The 16,245-nt window shown below is 46.6% G+C and overlaps 1 protein-coding gene across 1 annotated transcript in view; it reads right to left on the bottom strand.

Moving 5' to 3' along the window:
• LOC140694373 (unconventional myosin-XVI-like) overlaps positions 1 to 16,245 on the bottom strand; it is a 272,327-nt gene that overhangs the window by 109,181 nt on the left and 146,901 nt on the right. Inside the window, exons 17-20 of the mRNA XM_072957644.1 lie at positions 15,539 to 15,614; positions 9,946 to 10,121; positions 7,531 to 7,611; positions 7,073 to 7,278 (exon numbers count right to left, since the gene is read on the bottom strand). Coding sequence (XP_072813745.1) covers positions 7,073 to 7,278; positions 7,531 to 7,611; positions 9,946 to 10,121; positions 15,539 to 15,614 — 539 coding nt within the window. The remainder of the gene's footprint in view (positions 1 to 7,072; positions 7,279 to 7,530; positions 7,612 to 9,945; positions 10,122 to 15,538; positions 15,615 to 16,245) is intronic.

Below are 16,245 nucleotides of genomic sequence, written 5' to 3'. Positions count from 1 at the left end.
TTTTGATATCATTTCTTGCATTATTTTAAATGAAAGCATGCAGAGCTCCGTTTTCAAGGAACACTTTTCTTACTCTTCTCCGAGCTAATTTTTCAGAGGTCACACTTGATCCACCACCGATGCAGTGTCACCACTGCGTGAATTTGCAAGATTGCTAGGGAGTAACTTCAGTCCAGGAAATTCAACAAAACTGACTGGATTGTTTTTCGGGAAACAGAGCAAAGATGATCCAGTGTGAAGGGCCCGGCGCTGAGTTTCAGCACTCTCCAGGGGTTCTTGGCCCCGTCCCCATCCCGGTGCCTTCCCGGCGCCCCGCGGCTGTGCCTGGAGGCGTGAAAGGCAAGCGCGCATGCAGAGACTGCCCTCGGAGTGGAGCAAGCAGACGGAGCAAGGGCTTCGGAGCAGGGCCGTTGTCAGCACGGCCCTCGCGTGGGGAGCGGCTAAAACTCCCTCAGGGACAGGGTGAGGCTTAGGACCAGCTCCTCACTCCTCGGGGCGGCAGTTTTCGCAGCAGTAAAGCAGGCTCGCCGCTGAGAACGCAGCGCGTGGGGATGCGGCGGGGATTCAACGAGACAAGGCCTGTGAAGAGCCCGGCGCGCGGTGCCAGGGCTCGGTCAGTGCTGGTGAATCCGACCCGCGGCAAACTTAACGCAAAGGGCGAGAAGTATTAATGGCACAGTGACTAAGGGCTGAGCGATGAGAGTAGTTACCTAAAAGGGTTACTGTGAGGACAGGATCATGAGCGCTCGGTGCAGGTTCAGGGCCTGAGGAACGGCGGGGGCACAAGGCCACCCTGTGACGACGCCCGAGATGCTGCTGACAGTGACTTCCCAAGTCACAACGGCATTCTGGTTCAGCAACGTGCCTGTATAAAGTGGGAGTGAATGAACGAATGACGGAGAAGGGGGAGATGAGTGAGTGCACGGATGCTGTCATGGAGGTGACCCCGCTTCCTAGGGTAGAGATTAGGGTCTAAGCTGGATGGTACACGTACAAAAGCAAACGTCAAAGTCATCTCTCATTATCTGCCCCCTTTTCCACGGAACCCCCCCCTACAGTGCTATCAGAAAGAGGACGAATGGGACTAGATAAAGCGCTGGCTACCCTTGGGTCAAAACCACCCACCTTCTGTTCACGCCAACAAAGTCTGCAGAGCTCTCCTCGCCCGCTCACTCACTCGCTGTCTGTGGCACCACGGTGGGGCTGAGCAGGTGCACCGGCGCCCCGTGGCCTGCGGCCTACGTGCTTCCCGCCTGGGCTTCTGTACAAGTTCACAGACGCCCGAAGTAGGTGGTGGGGGATGCGTAACTCATAATCCACTGAGCAGCAGGGCAGGCTCCCGCTAAAGGTCCGCCTAACGTGCTCACACTGAAATGCCCGCGAGAAGCTATTGCTTCCACTCCTCCTTCCTCCGTTGCGTGTCACTGAACAGCCACAGCAGACCCTGTTTCCTCCCGAACTTCACTGCACCTTCGACAATCAGCCACCCCAGCAGAGTGGTTTTATCAGAAAGAATATGCTTAGACTTGGCAAAGTTACCCCGAAGAAAATGCACCCTTTGCCAGTCAAATTAGAATATTTAATAGCTCCTGAGCTGATTAATTCACGTTTCTGTGAAAGATGTATTGACACTAACTAGATTCACTTCCACGGAACAAGGAAAACTTTTAGATGATTCCAAACCAGATCGGTACCTGGGGATTCTGCCTCACTGGGCAGCCACCGCCATTTAGTTTAACCCAATCAGCTGAAGCGTGCCTGCATTCATCCCTCTCCTCGCACCCAATTTAATATCACGGCTGTGTTCTTTCACAGCCTGACCTTTCAGCAACAACGGTGTCATTTAAACAAGCTGAATGGCTCCAACTCTTTCTAAGGGGGATCTCATCCAGTAACAGTCTCAAAACGCAGATCACGGCCCTCCCCGTGCCAAGCACAACACCAGTCCACGAGCTGCTCCAACTCAACAAGCCCTTTGTCTCTTCCAAATGAATGCACCGCAGTAACGGGTGCACCTCTCCCCGGGGAGATGCTGTCCTGCCACCCACCACCCCCGGCCAACCACAAACAAGTCCGGAGACGGCTGACGCATGCGGCCCTTCGCAGCCTGCCACCCAGCACCCACAGCTAGGTTCCAGAAGAGGTCCCCGCAAGGTCTGGAAGAGGAGGAACACGCGGAAGGCTGGCACCGGAGAGGAGCAGACAGGCACAGGACCAAGGTCTGGCACGGCCTTGGCCGCTAAAAAGCCATGGGAATTATCACGTCTCAAGCACACCGGGGATCAAGGAAAGCTTTGAAAATGATGGCAGCGTGAGCACCACACAGGGCACTTTGCAGACGCCTCAGAAGCTTTTCCTCAGCATGGCCTCATATGACCCTTTCCCTCAATTCCACAATTTGGACAAAAAAAAACAAGCCACACTGGCATTACCCTACTCAACACTCCGAACTCATGTACACTTATGTGGGAAATTCTTATTGTTCCCAGTCACCTGCAATGTTGTCCCTTTAAGAGGATGTGGTGGCTTGTCCCACAGCCGGCCGATGCCGATGGCCTCCTCCCAGGGGAGAGCGCTCAGCTGCTCTGCGGCTGCTTCGACCAGTAAGACAGAAGGGAAGTGATGTGGCACCAGTTCCCGGCCCAGCTTTTAAGAGGACTGCAAGTTTATCTTCTTGCTTCTTGGAACTTTGAGCCACCAGGTAAGAAGTCCAGACTGATCTGCTGGAGAGAGAGACCCTGAGGAGGAACATGCAGGCACCAGACACGTGAACAGAGAAGCTGCCTTGTGCACTGGGCCCAGCTAGCACCAGCCTCTGCTGTATGCCTGCAACTGACGGAGGAAGCCAGGCAAGGACGCCCCACGAAGCCCAGGGAACCCACAGAACAGGGAGAAGCAACAGGCTGCCGTTTCATGCCACTCGGGTTTGGAGTGTTCTGATACACAGCACCTGCTAACAAGTCCCACGCACAGAGCCTCACCCTGTCACGCGTTCTGCAGTACTTCCTGTGAGCAGGACACTCCTCCACTCTACTGATGTTGGCCCGGGCCAGGGGACCGCCTTTAACCAACGGAATACGAGACAGTGACAAACGCCGCATCTCAGCAGAAGTTGTGACAGCCATCCAGCCACGTCTCTTCTCCCCCAGACACAGAAAGAGCACGTTCTAGAGCGGGGCTGTTCCTTAACCCCAGTGTCTGTCATGAAAAAAAGACCCGAGTCAGAGCTGATTCGAGCTGGGGTATACTTTTTCTAAACGCAGTCAAATGCGACGTAAAAGAGAAAGAAACCTTCATAGTTGCATGTGGCACTTCATGTTCTACAGAACGTGCTGGTGAGAGCTGCCTTCTCCAGTGCCAGCAGAAAATCCTCACGAACTGAGGAATCCAGCCAGCATTAGAGAGCTACCTGCCCGCATCCAATGGGCCGACGCCTAGAGCAGGGGTAGTGGTTTTTTTTCTGTAAAGGGCCAGAGAGTAAGTATTTTAGCTTTGTATGCAGAGAGGCACAATTGAGACTGTTACATAGGTATGTATCTAACCATTTAAAATGTGACAATTTAAACATGTAGGAAACATTCTTAGCTCGCAGGTCATACAAAAGCAGGCGGCAGGCCAGACTGGGTCTGCGGGCTGTGGTTTGCTAACCTCTGGTCTAGTGGTTGAGGTCGGCACGTAAATGGATAGTTCCAGTGAGCACATAATAAACCTAATACACAAGGCCTCTCTGGAGCTTAGGGAAGAGACACAAGCCAATTTTGGATTTTATGAAGATTTTCCAATGGAGAGGATGCCTCAGTGAATCTTAAATATCAATAAACGTCACTGAGTAGTTGGAGAAAAAGGTGGAAAGGATACAATCACATGAACAAAGCCACGCAGTTTTTGAAACCACGTGACACGTGCATGTAAACTAGACTTCGGCTCATCTGCACAGGAGTATCATAACATGCGAACAAAGCAGCCAAAGCTGCCCAGCATAGCTCGCCCGACTCTGCGGCCTTCTGACACCACAGAAGCACAGATCCACAAACACAGGCTCCCGGCCCGCTCAGGCCGCCAAAACAAAATGCCCCAGACCCGAAGGCTTAAACGACAGAAGACTATTTTCGCACTGTCCTGGAGGCTGGGAAGTCCAGGATCACAGTGTGGGCCCCTTAGTTTCCACTGAGGACCCAAATAGCAGAGAAGGACACGCTCTCTGGTGACTTTTATTATAAGGACACTAATCCTATCGGATCAGGACCCCACCCTTATGACCTCATTTACCCTTAATTACCTCCTTATAGACCCAAACAGGTCTCATTAGGGGTTCCAGCTCCAACACAGAAGGTTTTGTGGGGGAACAATTCAGTCAACAATAGCCTGAAGTCCAGTGACATACCATGATCTGCACATAATAATTTAGCGTGATTGCTCCTTTCCTTCCTCCTTGTGCACCCACCCTTGGAGAGTCTCCTGCCACGGAGACAGGCCCTGACATCCACATCATCAGAAGCTATTGGTGCTATTAGGAAAAGGAATTCAGCAAGAATACTTCTCTTTTAATCAATATAGGATCTCTTGACAAACACAGTTCTCCAGTTTTGATTAGGAAGCCTCAAAATGATGGACAGTTATTAAAGCCAGGGTTCCAGAAAGCAAATTTGCAACATCATCACGTCCGCCTGCAGATTCCACAGACGGGTCCATTATCCGCACGTGTCATCACGCCGGACTTCAGAAGCAACACACATGCTGTTCAAATGAGTCGGTGCTTGCTTCATAACTGGACGTATTTTCCTTCTTTGTCCAGTATTTTCGTAGTAACCATATTCCTTTTTGTAAACTAAACAAAGTAATTTGATCAGGTTTTATTCTGTAACAGTTAAGAGAAGGTGATAACGAAGAGAAAATAAACGTTTTACACAGAAACTGTTATCTGATACTTTGGCAACCAGAAGCTTCTATTACATGACACCTCTAGGCATTGTTTATATGGTGATGCTGGCTGCCCAGGGGAATTCCAAAGTTCCGAAGAGCTTTCTGAATAAACATGCTGTATGTTGATGCGACGTTCGGTGGATCGTGTTTTATTCAAGTTCTATAGAAACTGATCATCTCTGTATGGATCGGTGTTTTTGTGATAATATTCCAGATTGGAGTCCTTCATTTAAGAGAGATCATGACAAATTTCCAGGGAAATAAATCAATAATTCCATTTCTGTTGACATGCAATTACAAACAAGGACGACACACTGCAATCACATCTCCTTTTCAGTAAGGGTCTGGTTAAAGAAATGCAAAGATTTACCCAAAAGTATCATTTCCCATCCCCATTAATCTTCTAAACAAACATGATATAACTGTGGTCTCTGTTTTGCCGAAATATTACTTTAAATTGAACAACCATTAGTCTCTAGTGCCAGCTTCATACCGAAAACATTGATTAAACACCCACGAGGCGCAGGCATGGAGACTGAATAAGAGGGGGTCTGCCTAGAGGCCACAGCACAGCAAGAATGCATATACACGGGGAACTGCACTTATGCGTAGAGGATAATCACCGCATATACTATTTTAATGCAGATAATTCCTGGTGGAGCATATACGTCAAACTGGACAAACACAAACAACAAAGGTCAAAAAATGTTCTAATCATTATGAAGTATAATGTTGTGTACACACACACACAGCCATGGGAAAAGAGGACAATTCAAACGAGTGCTTGTTGGAGCAGCAGGAAGGAAGATTCGTGCAGCTACCGAAGATTATACCAGAGAAACACTGAGGGACATTTTAATGCAAAGTGTCTTTGATTCTATGATTCTAAGACACTAACAAAATAAACTGAAGAAAATGCATCAAATACACTTTAAAAAATAGGATGAGATTAATCCTATTTCCCATCCAGTGTAGGAACCCACGAGCAGTGCTTCTGAAACACGTGCACACAGATCACTGGGGAGGCTCACAACTTAGCAGATTTAATCCAGTAAATCAGTGAATGCCTGGGACTCTTCATTCTCAGCAAGTTAGCTTTGATCACCAAGATGCATTCACATACTTCTAGCCCTCGGCCAGGGAAACCAGAACAAAACAAAGGCGTCATCCTCCAGTGAGCAGAGGCTCCAGGCCAGTGGTTGTCACAAGGCTGCCCACACGCAGCAAGGCCAGCGCCACCCGGGAACTGGTGGGGGACGCTGATCCACAGCCCTCAGCTGCACCTGTGAGTCCGGAACCCTGGAGCTGCTGCCCAGGAGTCTGCGTTCTGCTGAGCCTGCAGTGACGCTGACGAGCAGGAATGCTGGAGGGCCCCTGGTCCCAGCAAGGCAAGGCGGGTGACAGCGTCACCGTCCCCCTCCCCAGCAGACAGACCAGGGGGCCCGTGGGCCCCACTTTCTGCTGGCTGTCATTCAGAAGGGCTGGGATAAATTTGGGAATCTATTATTTTAAACTCATACATGGGCAGGTTTTAAACTCATTGAACCAAAGATCATTTGTACCTTAGGGGTGGGAAGGCTGACTTTTAACACTTGCACCAAAATGTGTGATACTTATAATATTGATATTATGTTATGTCAGTATTGTTTTTAAATTTTATAATTTTGATATAAGATTACTAAATACTTTCTGGTTTCTTTTTCCCCCACCCTCTTTTATTGTTTGATTGTCTAAAAACAGACATTCTCATTATTTTCACTGGCTGTGTCCCAACAAACCTCTATTTACAAAAATAGGTGGTGGGCTGGATTTGGCCAGTGAGTGCAGTCTGCCAACTCTTGGTTTAAAAAATATTCTGTCCATAGATATAAAGGAAGGGGTATCTCATGTGCCACATTTTTATAAATGTTTACATCCAAGGAAATCTAAATTTAAGGGAATGTGAACATTGTTTCCAAGGTATCGAGTATGTTCAGCAACTTTTTATCTGAGACTCTCCAGAGCATTTCACTGCCTCCCAGAGCATTTTGTTTACTCAGGAGAGAAGAATGTAAAGGATAAAAGGAACGCCAGGAAAGAAAACAGAAGAACTGTGTTCCAACATCGTCAGCGCATTACCCGGAGCAGCAGACACAGGAGAAAAACTCACCTCCACAGGAAGTCCGAGAAGGAAAGGTGGACGGGGTATCCGTGCCGGATGATCTTCACCATCTCCAGGACCCCAATGTACTGCAGCTGGGCTGACACGTAAAAGTCATCGAACACATCTGGCAGCTTCGAGTTATTGGGTTTGATGCAATGAACAAAGTGTGGGGAGCACCTCTGAAGCTTCCCCGTAATGTCCAGCAGGGTTTTCTGCAGAGAGAACCGAAACACGGCTGAGTCCCCGGAGAAGACACCGGCTCACGACGTAAACAGGTTTTCAGTAAAAATCTTTATTTTCAGTCCTCGGCTTTATTTACTACACATTCACTCATCTTAGGTGTCCGTGGGCATGCTTACTACTTTAAAGGTACCCAAGTGGTCAAAGACGGGGGCAATTCTATGTAAGCCCTCTACAGTTGATAGAATCAAAAAAGTTTTTGAAATCTGAAAATTTCAACTAACCCTGAGTTGTGACGCCACGGTGACCGGACCTCCCCGTTCTAGTCTTTGAAGAAATGTAGAATTTCCTTTCTTTTTTAATAACTGTAACGAAAACAAAAAGAAAGGGTGAGCAGATTTATTTGACTGAATTCCAGTTTAGAAGAAAAAAATTAATCCTCCCATCCAGGTAAACTCACTTACAGGCAGATGCAGACTTAGACTCTAAAAATCAGTACCAGGTGACTTCCTGCCATGGTACCCTAAGTCACGGGGATGGGCAGCTTCATGCAGAAAAACATTACCGCAGCCTTTCAAGTCCATGGCCGTCACCAACCTGCACCTACTTTGACTTGAGAATAAACACAGACCTTGACTTGCATGGTGGTACAGTCATCTCAGCCTGGTGTCCGGATCCTAGCGCTAACTGCCCGTGTTTATCGTGAAATGTAGCTTAGTCTGGGGCGAAAGGATGCTATGTTATGTCACAAAGGTTTCATGTTTTCACAGTCATCGGTTTGCCCCCCAGGTTTAACTATAATCAGTTTCTTATTCAGTTTTCCTTTCGCTTCCTTTTCTTCTTTTTTTTTAATGACTGAAAGAGGTTAGTAAAGTACCTGCCTGTGAAAAATGACAATCGACTGCTTTCTTTGATCAATAATGATCCATAACTCTTACAAGGAAGAAATTCATACACAGCCAAGACTAAATGATAATGGGGGTTAAAGAAGTCAGTGGAAATGAACCCAGTGGGTGAAGAAATAAAGGGCAGGAGGCAATTAAATTCCACCAGAGGCTAAAAGAACCCTCAGCCACTGACGTAACTACTGCACACCACAAACTCACACTGACTTAGGCCAACGCACCTATCGATTCCAAACCATTTCTCTTAAAATAAGAGGTCTCAACAGAAGAGAAAAAACCAGGTGAAATGTTCTTGTCAATACGGTGCTACTGGGAACAAGGTGACGGCTCATTTCCTTCCATTAGGTGAACCGTCAGCTGAAACGATCGCGTGTAACTGACAAGCGGATGTAAAACGAAGCGATGGGTCTAAGATCAACCTGTTTTCCACAAACCCAAAGCCAAACGTGGTGCTTAGGTAAGGAGCAGGTGGACAGCCACTCTGCTGGTCGCGGGCGTGGACGTGGAGGGGTGAGGGCCCTCTGAAGGGAAGTGCGGAGTGGAACACTTGAGGAATAATCATAATAAATAAGACTCCATCCCTCGAAATTGAGCACTCAGTGTCCCTTTCTGGGTGGAGGAACTGCAGTGAATGATCTCCCTTTGGCAGGCCTTCGGGGGAAAGGCTAATGGCATGCATGCCTGTAATGTGCAATAATTCAGGTTAGGAATTTCAGTTTAGAGGTGTGTGGTGACTTCTTGTTTTCCAGGATGATTAAGAAAGCAAGGACCAGGCCTTTCAGCAGAACCCCAGGAACTGAGATCTTTCTTACAAAGGGTGATCATTTGTCTTTTTTATGTAAAAGATGCCATTTCATGTGCAATGGGATTGAATTCCTGTGTTCACCCAGTTCCAGAACAACTCTACCAAAGGATTCTTGATTCTGGGTCTACTGGCTAAACACAGACACACTGCACATTTCTAATACACTATACACATTCCTGCCACCCTTCCCTAATAGAGTTGACTTTAATTGTGCTTTTATTTTAACTGGTAAGCTGAAACACATTCCAGCAAGCTACAACAACGGAATTTCTAAAACGGACTGTCCTGGACACCTTCCCAATCATGATTCTCATCTTTCATCATCTCTGTAGAGGCAAGCAGAACAAACTGGGGTACAATCGGGCACTGAATTCATAAACTTAAAACATTTCAGTCTGAAATAACTCTTCACTGAGTTTTTTAGTTCTGTTTTACAAATGGAATCTTCAGGTTGTAAGTACCACCACACTTGTGTGGCACAAATACACGTTAAACCTTAGTGCCGTACTAACATGAATCAAAAATCTACAAAACACACACCGAAACTCTAGGACCTGAAAAAGATACTATGTCTGCATGAAAAACTACAATTTATTGTTTGGAGACTTAAAACCTCTGACGTGATTAATGTCAACAGAATCAGGTGGGTAAGTTTACTCCCTGTAAACCTACTGTCCCTGAAGTTCCCACCCATTCGTCAAAAAGACAGTCACGGAGATGAGACAGAAATAAGACGCTGCCCCGACAACCAATGCAATGACTACCACCGCGCTAGCTATCAGATTTTGCCTCTGCTCCACCTTCTCCTGCACTGTTTTCTCTTGGAGGGTAAGACTTTAGGGAAGCAGTCTTTTTCTTTAATTTTTTAAAATAAACATCAATTTCTTTCCATTAGTGTTCAGGGTGGCGCTTTTTTTTTCTTGAAAAGAAGCGGTGAATGTGCTAAGCACACTTAAAAACAACCAGACAAGAATCACAGAAACGCCTACCTTGCTAAGCTCTAGATAGCTCCTCCTGCCCCCGATCGCTGAAGATGCTGGCACGTGCTTGCTGAGCCGGGCAGATCCGTGTCCTCTGAATTTACAAGACGGAGAAGAAGACATGAGGGATACTGTTTCTGACAGTTTCGATTGGAACAAATGATTGATCACGACGTTTTCACTAGCTGGGAAATAAATAAGCGAAGATCATAAGTGGCGTTCAAGTCATAACTGACTTGAGCATTCAGCTCCTCCCCATCCATGGGCTCCCCCCACTAAGACACGCTCAGGGGGGAGGAAACTGAGGAGGCCACGGTTCCCTTTGCCCCTCTTCTATTTCCTCCACTTTAGTGAACTCTGACCTTCCTTGCCCTTGACCCCAGGCTCCCAGGCCTCACTGCGCTCTCTGCGCCGGAACGGAGCACCACCGACTGCCCTCCAGACGGCAGGAACCGGAGGGAACCGAGGGCCCCCACTCAGACCTTAGTGCCCGAGACCGCGTCCCCAAGGCCCATGGCTCCTGCCGGCAGCGCCTCGCTCAGGGAACCCGTGCCCCAGGAGGCGCTGTCTCCGAGCTGTCTGTGGGCACCTGGGGAGACCCCGACTCCTCCGGCTGTCTCAGCCGTGGGGGGAAGAGACGCCTCTCCTCCTGAGCCAGCTAAGCTGCAACAGCGAAAGCAACCGCTTCCTTTTAGAAGTTAGGTTACAAAGAGCCCAGTGATTCCGGGTCCATTTTCCTTTCTCGACACCTCGGGAAGAAAGGGGCTCACGAGGGAATGGTGACGATGTCAGTGGCAGTCACGGCTCCAGAAGGCATGGTTCTTGCGTCACTTCTATCTGTATGTAGACAGTTCTGAAGCCCTAACTCCCTTTTCCCTGAAATAACCGTGACAGTCCCTGCTTTGTGGATTCCTACCGGCTCAAATGCGATGTAACAGACATACAGAATTCGGGCTCCTCCCGTCAGACCGTGAGCGACGGGCAGTCACCAGGCGCCCCGGCCGCTGCCGCTTCTGCACTCAGACCACCCTGCTTGCCCAGTTAGTACATTTATCAGCCACGCGAGCAGGCGGGGCCCATGTGAGCCAGCCAGGAGGGGGCCAGGGGGGCCAGCAAAGGCACATACAACTACGAATGACAGGAAGGCAAAAAGGAGCCTGTGGTGTTGGGCTGCAATTACAGGTGTCATGGTAAATTCATGACTTTCAATACACAGCAATACACACACACAAACATATACATGTAAAATCTACACCTATGTCTTAAATTTTCTAGTTCTGAAAGGGTCTGAAAGCAATAACATCCCAGTAGCAATGGGCTCACAGTGACCCCATTTCTTAGTGTTTCTTGACTCCATTCTCCTCTACAATGAAATAAGGCTTCTTGGATAAATGGCTGATTCTAGAGCCGAGGCGAAGCAGAGGACCCTGGAACATTTTGGAAGGCCAGAACGTAAAAAAGCGCTGAAAAGATGTGAGAAGCTATCAGAAGGACGGGGGGCTAGCTTGGAGGGTCCTCCCTGGGCAAGTCTTGGGCAGTTTTACTGACAAAATAATGACAGTAATGTATTACGGTTCCTTAAATAAAATAAGAATCCATGAGTCCGTCTGATGATAAATGAAAGAACGAATGAATGAAGGAATCAGAAAGGGAAGTTCTTACATAGATAGGAACCTATGTCTGCATGTGCACAGCTGGGACGCTGTGCTGCACACCAGAAACTGACACATTGTAACTGACAATACTTCAGTTAAAAAAAAAAAGAGTCATTCTTACAGTAGAATGTCACTGTCGATGGGGTTAGAAAATTACCATTTTGCAACCAAAAGAGAAATTACTGATTTAGGTAAGAACCATTAACATATGCAAAACAAGTGAAAGTTTGGTGAGAGAGACTATATTGTCTCAAGTACTTCCTTACAAGTCAGTTATCAATTACAAAGAAAACAGTGATTTAGGGAACCCTGCAGGACACCGCTTTAACAAAGTGCTCAAGGTGAAGGTCCCCGCTGACCTTTCCACCGGTCGCTATGCGCCCCCGAACATGATGCGCTGAGACAGACACCTCCCTCCTCTCCTCCACGTGGCTCCTGCCAAAAAGGAGAAAACTGACTCCAATGCGAGGAGACAGCACATAAGCCCAGACTGAGGGACGTTCTCCAAAAGCTGGCCTTTCTTTTTTCTTTTTAAATATTAATGTCATGAAGAAAAATAAGAGCTGAGGACACGTCCCAGATCAAAGGAGACAAATGAGAAGTGGCAAGAAATGCAGCAAAGGGCGGTGAACTGGGGGAGTCACTGTGGAGGGCATCGGTGGGTCACCAGTAAAGGCTGACACAAACTCCGAGTTAGCCGTGGGCAGCACAGCAGTGCTACATGTGCTGGGACCTCACTGAGGTTGTGTGGGGGGGCGTCCCCGGTCTCAGGGCATGCATGGAAGTACTGAGGCATAAGGGCACATTCGGTCACTCTCCCGTGGTTCAGAAATGTACGTACATACACGCAAGCACGCGCGCGCACACACACACGTACAGAGGAGGAAAAAGCGAGGAAGAGAGAAAAGGAGCAAGAGAAAACAGGAAAGGGCACGGAAGAAATCTGGGGGAGGGCATGTGGGAGCTCTTTGTACTAACTTTATAACTTGAAGTTTGAAATCATTTCAAAATAAACAGTTAAACAATAAACAGATAATACTATGCCCCTTTAACCAAATTAAAATGTTCTTTATATATATTTTATTGAAGTATAGTCAGTTACGGTGTATCAAGTTCTGGTGTACAGCATGTTTTAGATATAAAAATATTATTTTTATTTATAGCCAGTCTATAGATGGATAGAACCACAGATAGACGATGTAACAGGGGATTCCCATAATTGGGAAAAAAGCCTTTACTAGATCTAGAAACATTAGACATAACTATGACCCAAAACACATAACTGACCAGTTTCTGTCCTTTCTCTGAACCATGTGCATGAGAGCCAAGTAGGACCAGCGTCTACCTACTGCCAGGGAGAAGCCAGCATGCTGCGACCCTAGCACCCGAGCCCCGCCCACAAGCTGAGCAAGTGGGAGGTGGGAGCAGGTTCTTCGGGACATAAAAAGAGAAATTCAAAAAAGTGTGCTCTACACTGGAAATTGACACAGCATTGTAAACTGACTATAATTCAATAAAATAAAATTTTAAAAAATATCACATAAAGGATATTATGACAAATAAATGAAATACTTCAGGTAAAAAAAAAAATTTTAATGAAGAAAAAAAAAAGAAATTTGGCCACCGTGTTGCCCCTAATCGCAGAACCTGATAAGAAGCCCCTGCTGAAGGCATGGCTCTAGCCTCCTTCCCTGCGTCTGGGAGTCACCTGCAGCTGGCACCTCCCTTCATGTCCCTCTGAGCACACAATGGCATGGGAAGCACCCCTCTCTGGGGCTCATGCACACGGCACTAGGCATCTTTCTGTCCGTAAATGAGATAAGCTAACATAGGTGCCCAAGTCTATGAGCAGGCACGCAGAGATGCTCAAAATCATTAACATCATCATTAATGGTAAATCATAAGCTTTCCTCTACTTATAAGCAGACTGAAGAGTCTGGGTTTTAACTCTTTCTGCCTTTTTCGGAGTCAAGTGGACTTCATTTCTGTCTCAGGCACAGACGAGGGCACTCACTATGTTTCTGTGTGAGCTGAGCTGCCCGGCGCCCTGTCTTCCCTGGTCAGGTGTCTCACAAGACACAGGTCTGTTAGTCCGGACCCTACAGCAGACCCTGTCTCCTTCCTCAGCTCGGAGCCTCCCGATAATATGAAATTAAATCACATGCCATAAGCAAAGTGCTTAGCAAAGTGCCTGGAAACAAATCATTATTATTATCTGCAAATTACACTTGCTTTTAATAACTATTGGTAGTGTCAAAACATTCCACAGATTCATAAAATACTATCACAACCAGGCATCTTTGGCCTATATGACGGAATAGGTGAGCCACTCTGACCTGTGGGCCAAATCTAGGCCACTGCCTGTTTTTGTCAATAAAGCTTTATTGGAACCCAGCCACATCCATTTGTATTGTCTGTGGCTGCTTCCTTATTGTAACAGCAGAGTTGAGTAGTTGCAACAGAGATGCTATGGCTCACAAAGCCTAAACTATTTATTCTCTAGTCCTTTGCAGAAAAAGCTTGCTCCCTCTTGTAAGGACATAAAAGGACACATTGTAAACTTTGTCCTCTTGCTCAGAGGTACCTATGGTCTAAAGTATTTCGAATAAAACAAGATCCACCTGTTCTCTCTCGGTGTATACTTGCTGGCAAGTATACACAAAAAGAATGCCTTCAAAATACAGGGACTCCATGAACACATGCAGGGTTGCACCATCACTAGCCACCATGCTTTCATCCTAAACATGTATTCTGCCACCATGAAACATAAGAACAAGGGAGGCATTGCTCCAACTTTGAAAACACCCTGTATGTTAGGTCTTCACAGAATATATGGATTAAACGGAAGTCTGTTATAAATGAAAGTCCAAATATTTAAAAACTGGAAGGAAGGTGTTTCCAGTGATAATCGATAGGATGAATTATCTCAATTCTTTCTCTCACGTGGGCTTATGCTCAGTCCGAGCTTTCATCATTAGTCTCTGCCCGTCAGAGAACTCAATAACCATCCGTTCTGAGAGGCAAGCCGTGCAACTCCCCTTGAAGACCAGTATGTCGCAACACTGCCATTTGATTTAAGGTAAATGTGCTCCTCCAGCCAGAAGTGATATGGAGCTCTTATTTCCAGCTCAAAGGCATCCAACTATTTCATGAAAGGCTATCATCTGCTTCTTTCCCCAGGAATGATAAATGACTCCATCTCACTTAAAGCAACGTAAAGCACAAAAGACGATAATTTTAATTCACTGAAGAGGAAATTTAATTCATTATTAGGAAAATGTGAATCACTGAAGAACAGTTATTAAGGAAATAATGACTAAAGAGCTAGAATCATATACATCTATTAATTATACCGCATGTAAGTAGAGCACTCAGCTTTACGCGCAGCACAGAATTAGAGACAGAGGTACATGAAGTGCCAAGCTTCACTAAGTGGATGGCGCCTGTAAATTTATATTGACACACACGTGTATGCAGGTCTGTATGTATATATAAATTTTTATGCTCGTTCTATTTTGGGAGCACTAGTTCTTTGCAACTGGAAGTACACAGAATAAAATACTACCCTTAGGTGTGCTCTGGAGTCAACTTAAGTAGTGGAATTCACCCTGCTGTGGCCTAAATAAACTGGGAAGCCCTATTCGTCTTCATCAGTCTCCATGGAAGAGCTTTTTAATATTCATACTGCTACAGTGGGGAAGGTATTTTATATTTCTATCTGCTAAAAGCTTAGTTAAATTATGGTTTCTACTAGGCTCCAAATTAAATTGTACCCAATGTGTAGCACGGCCAGAGCCATTCCTTATTATTCTGGGCATTAGAATGCAAAAGATATTTCAATTACCCCTTAGCTGGCGGCATGTTTTATAGGACACTGTTCAGAGACAGAGAAAAAGGGAATGGGTGGCATGTGAACCACAGTGGGTGGCGGCAGGGGGTGGACTTACTTTTCATCACAAATAGAAGGTTCTGTGAAAGGGAATCTTTATTTTTTTCAATTGCTCCAACAGTTTCATACATTACCTGTAATAGAAGAAAACAGTGTAATTACTAGTGGTTAAACGTGACCACGGAAGTAATTTCCTTTAAAGAATAGCTTGACTCGGCAGCAGTTTTAAATTATTCACAAAAGCAGCATCTCCAGGTCTCAGAGTTCCCGCTGCCAGCAAGTACAAAGCTCGCGTCCCCGGCTCGCGGTCTGCACGTGAACGAGGGACGCCTGTCCTGTTCTGCCTGGCAAAGCCCTCCTCCCATCGGAAGTTTAGGAGAAGGTGGTGGGACTCACATCCGCTGCATTCCCTTAATTTTAAAAAACGCTCACCTGCTCAGAAAACTCTCTAAACCAAGTAGAAAGACTTCCTTGCCTTGGGAAAGAAGCGAGACGTCAGCTTGAGAAGCAGAACGGCCTCCGTCATAAGGGTTCCCTTGGACCCTTCAAGCAATAAATCTGAAGTCTTTAAAATGAAGAAGACTCAGGAAACAATGAATGTGGGATTATTCAAAGGGCAGTTTTCTTCACCACAGTTTACTTAGGAATAGATTTAAACAACTTTACTGTCTGGCCTGGGGACCTGAGTTTTGTACACAGCCTTGGTTTTACCGCCTCTCTGTCTCGGCTCAGTGTGAGCTCCCAGTGTGGTCCCCGAGGCTGCAT

Source organism: Vicugna pacos, unplaced genomic scaffold (assembly GCF_048564905.1).
Source record: "Vicugna pacos unplaced genomic scaffold, VicPac4 scaffold_21, whole genome shotgun sequence".
Taxonomy (NCBI): domain Eukaryota; kingdom Metazoa; phylum Chordata; class Mammalia; order Artiodactyla; family Camelidae; genus Vicugna; species Vicugna pacos.
The sequence above is the reverse complement of the archived record's forward strand: the minus strand, read 5'-3'. Positions and strand labels throughout refer to the sequence as shown.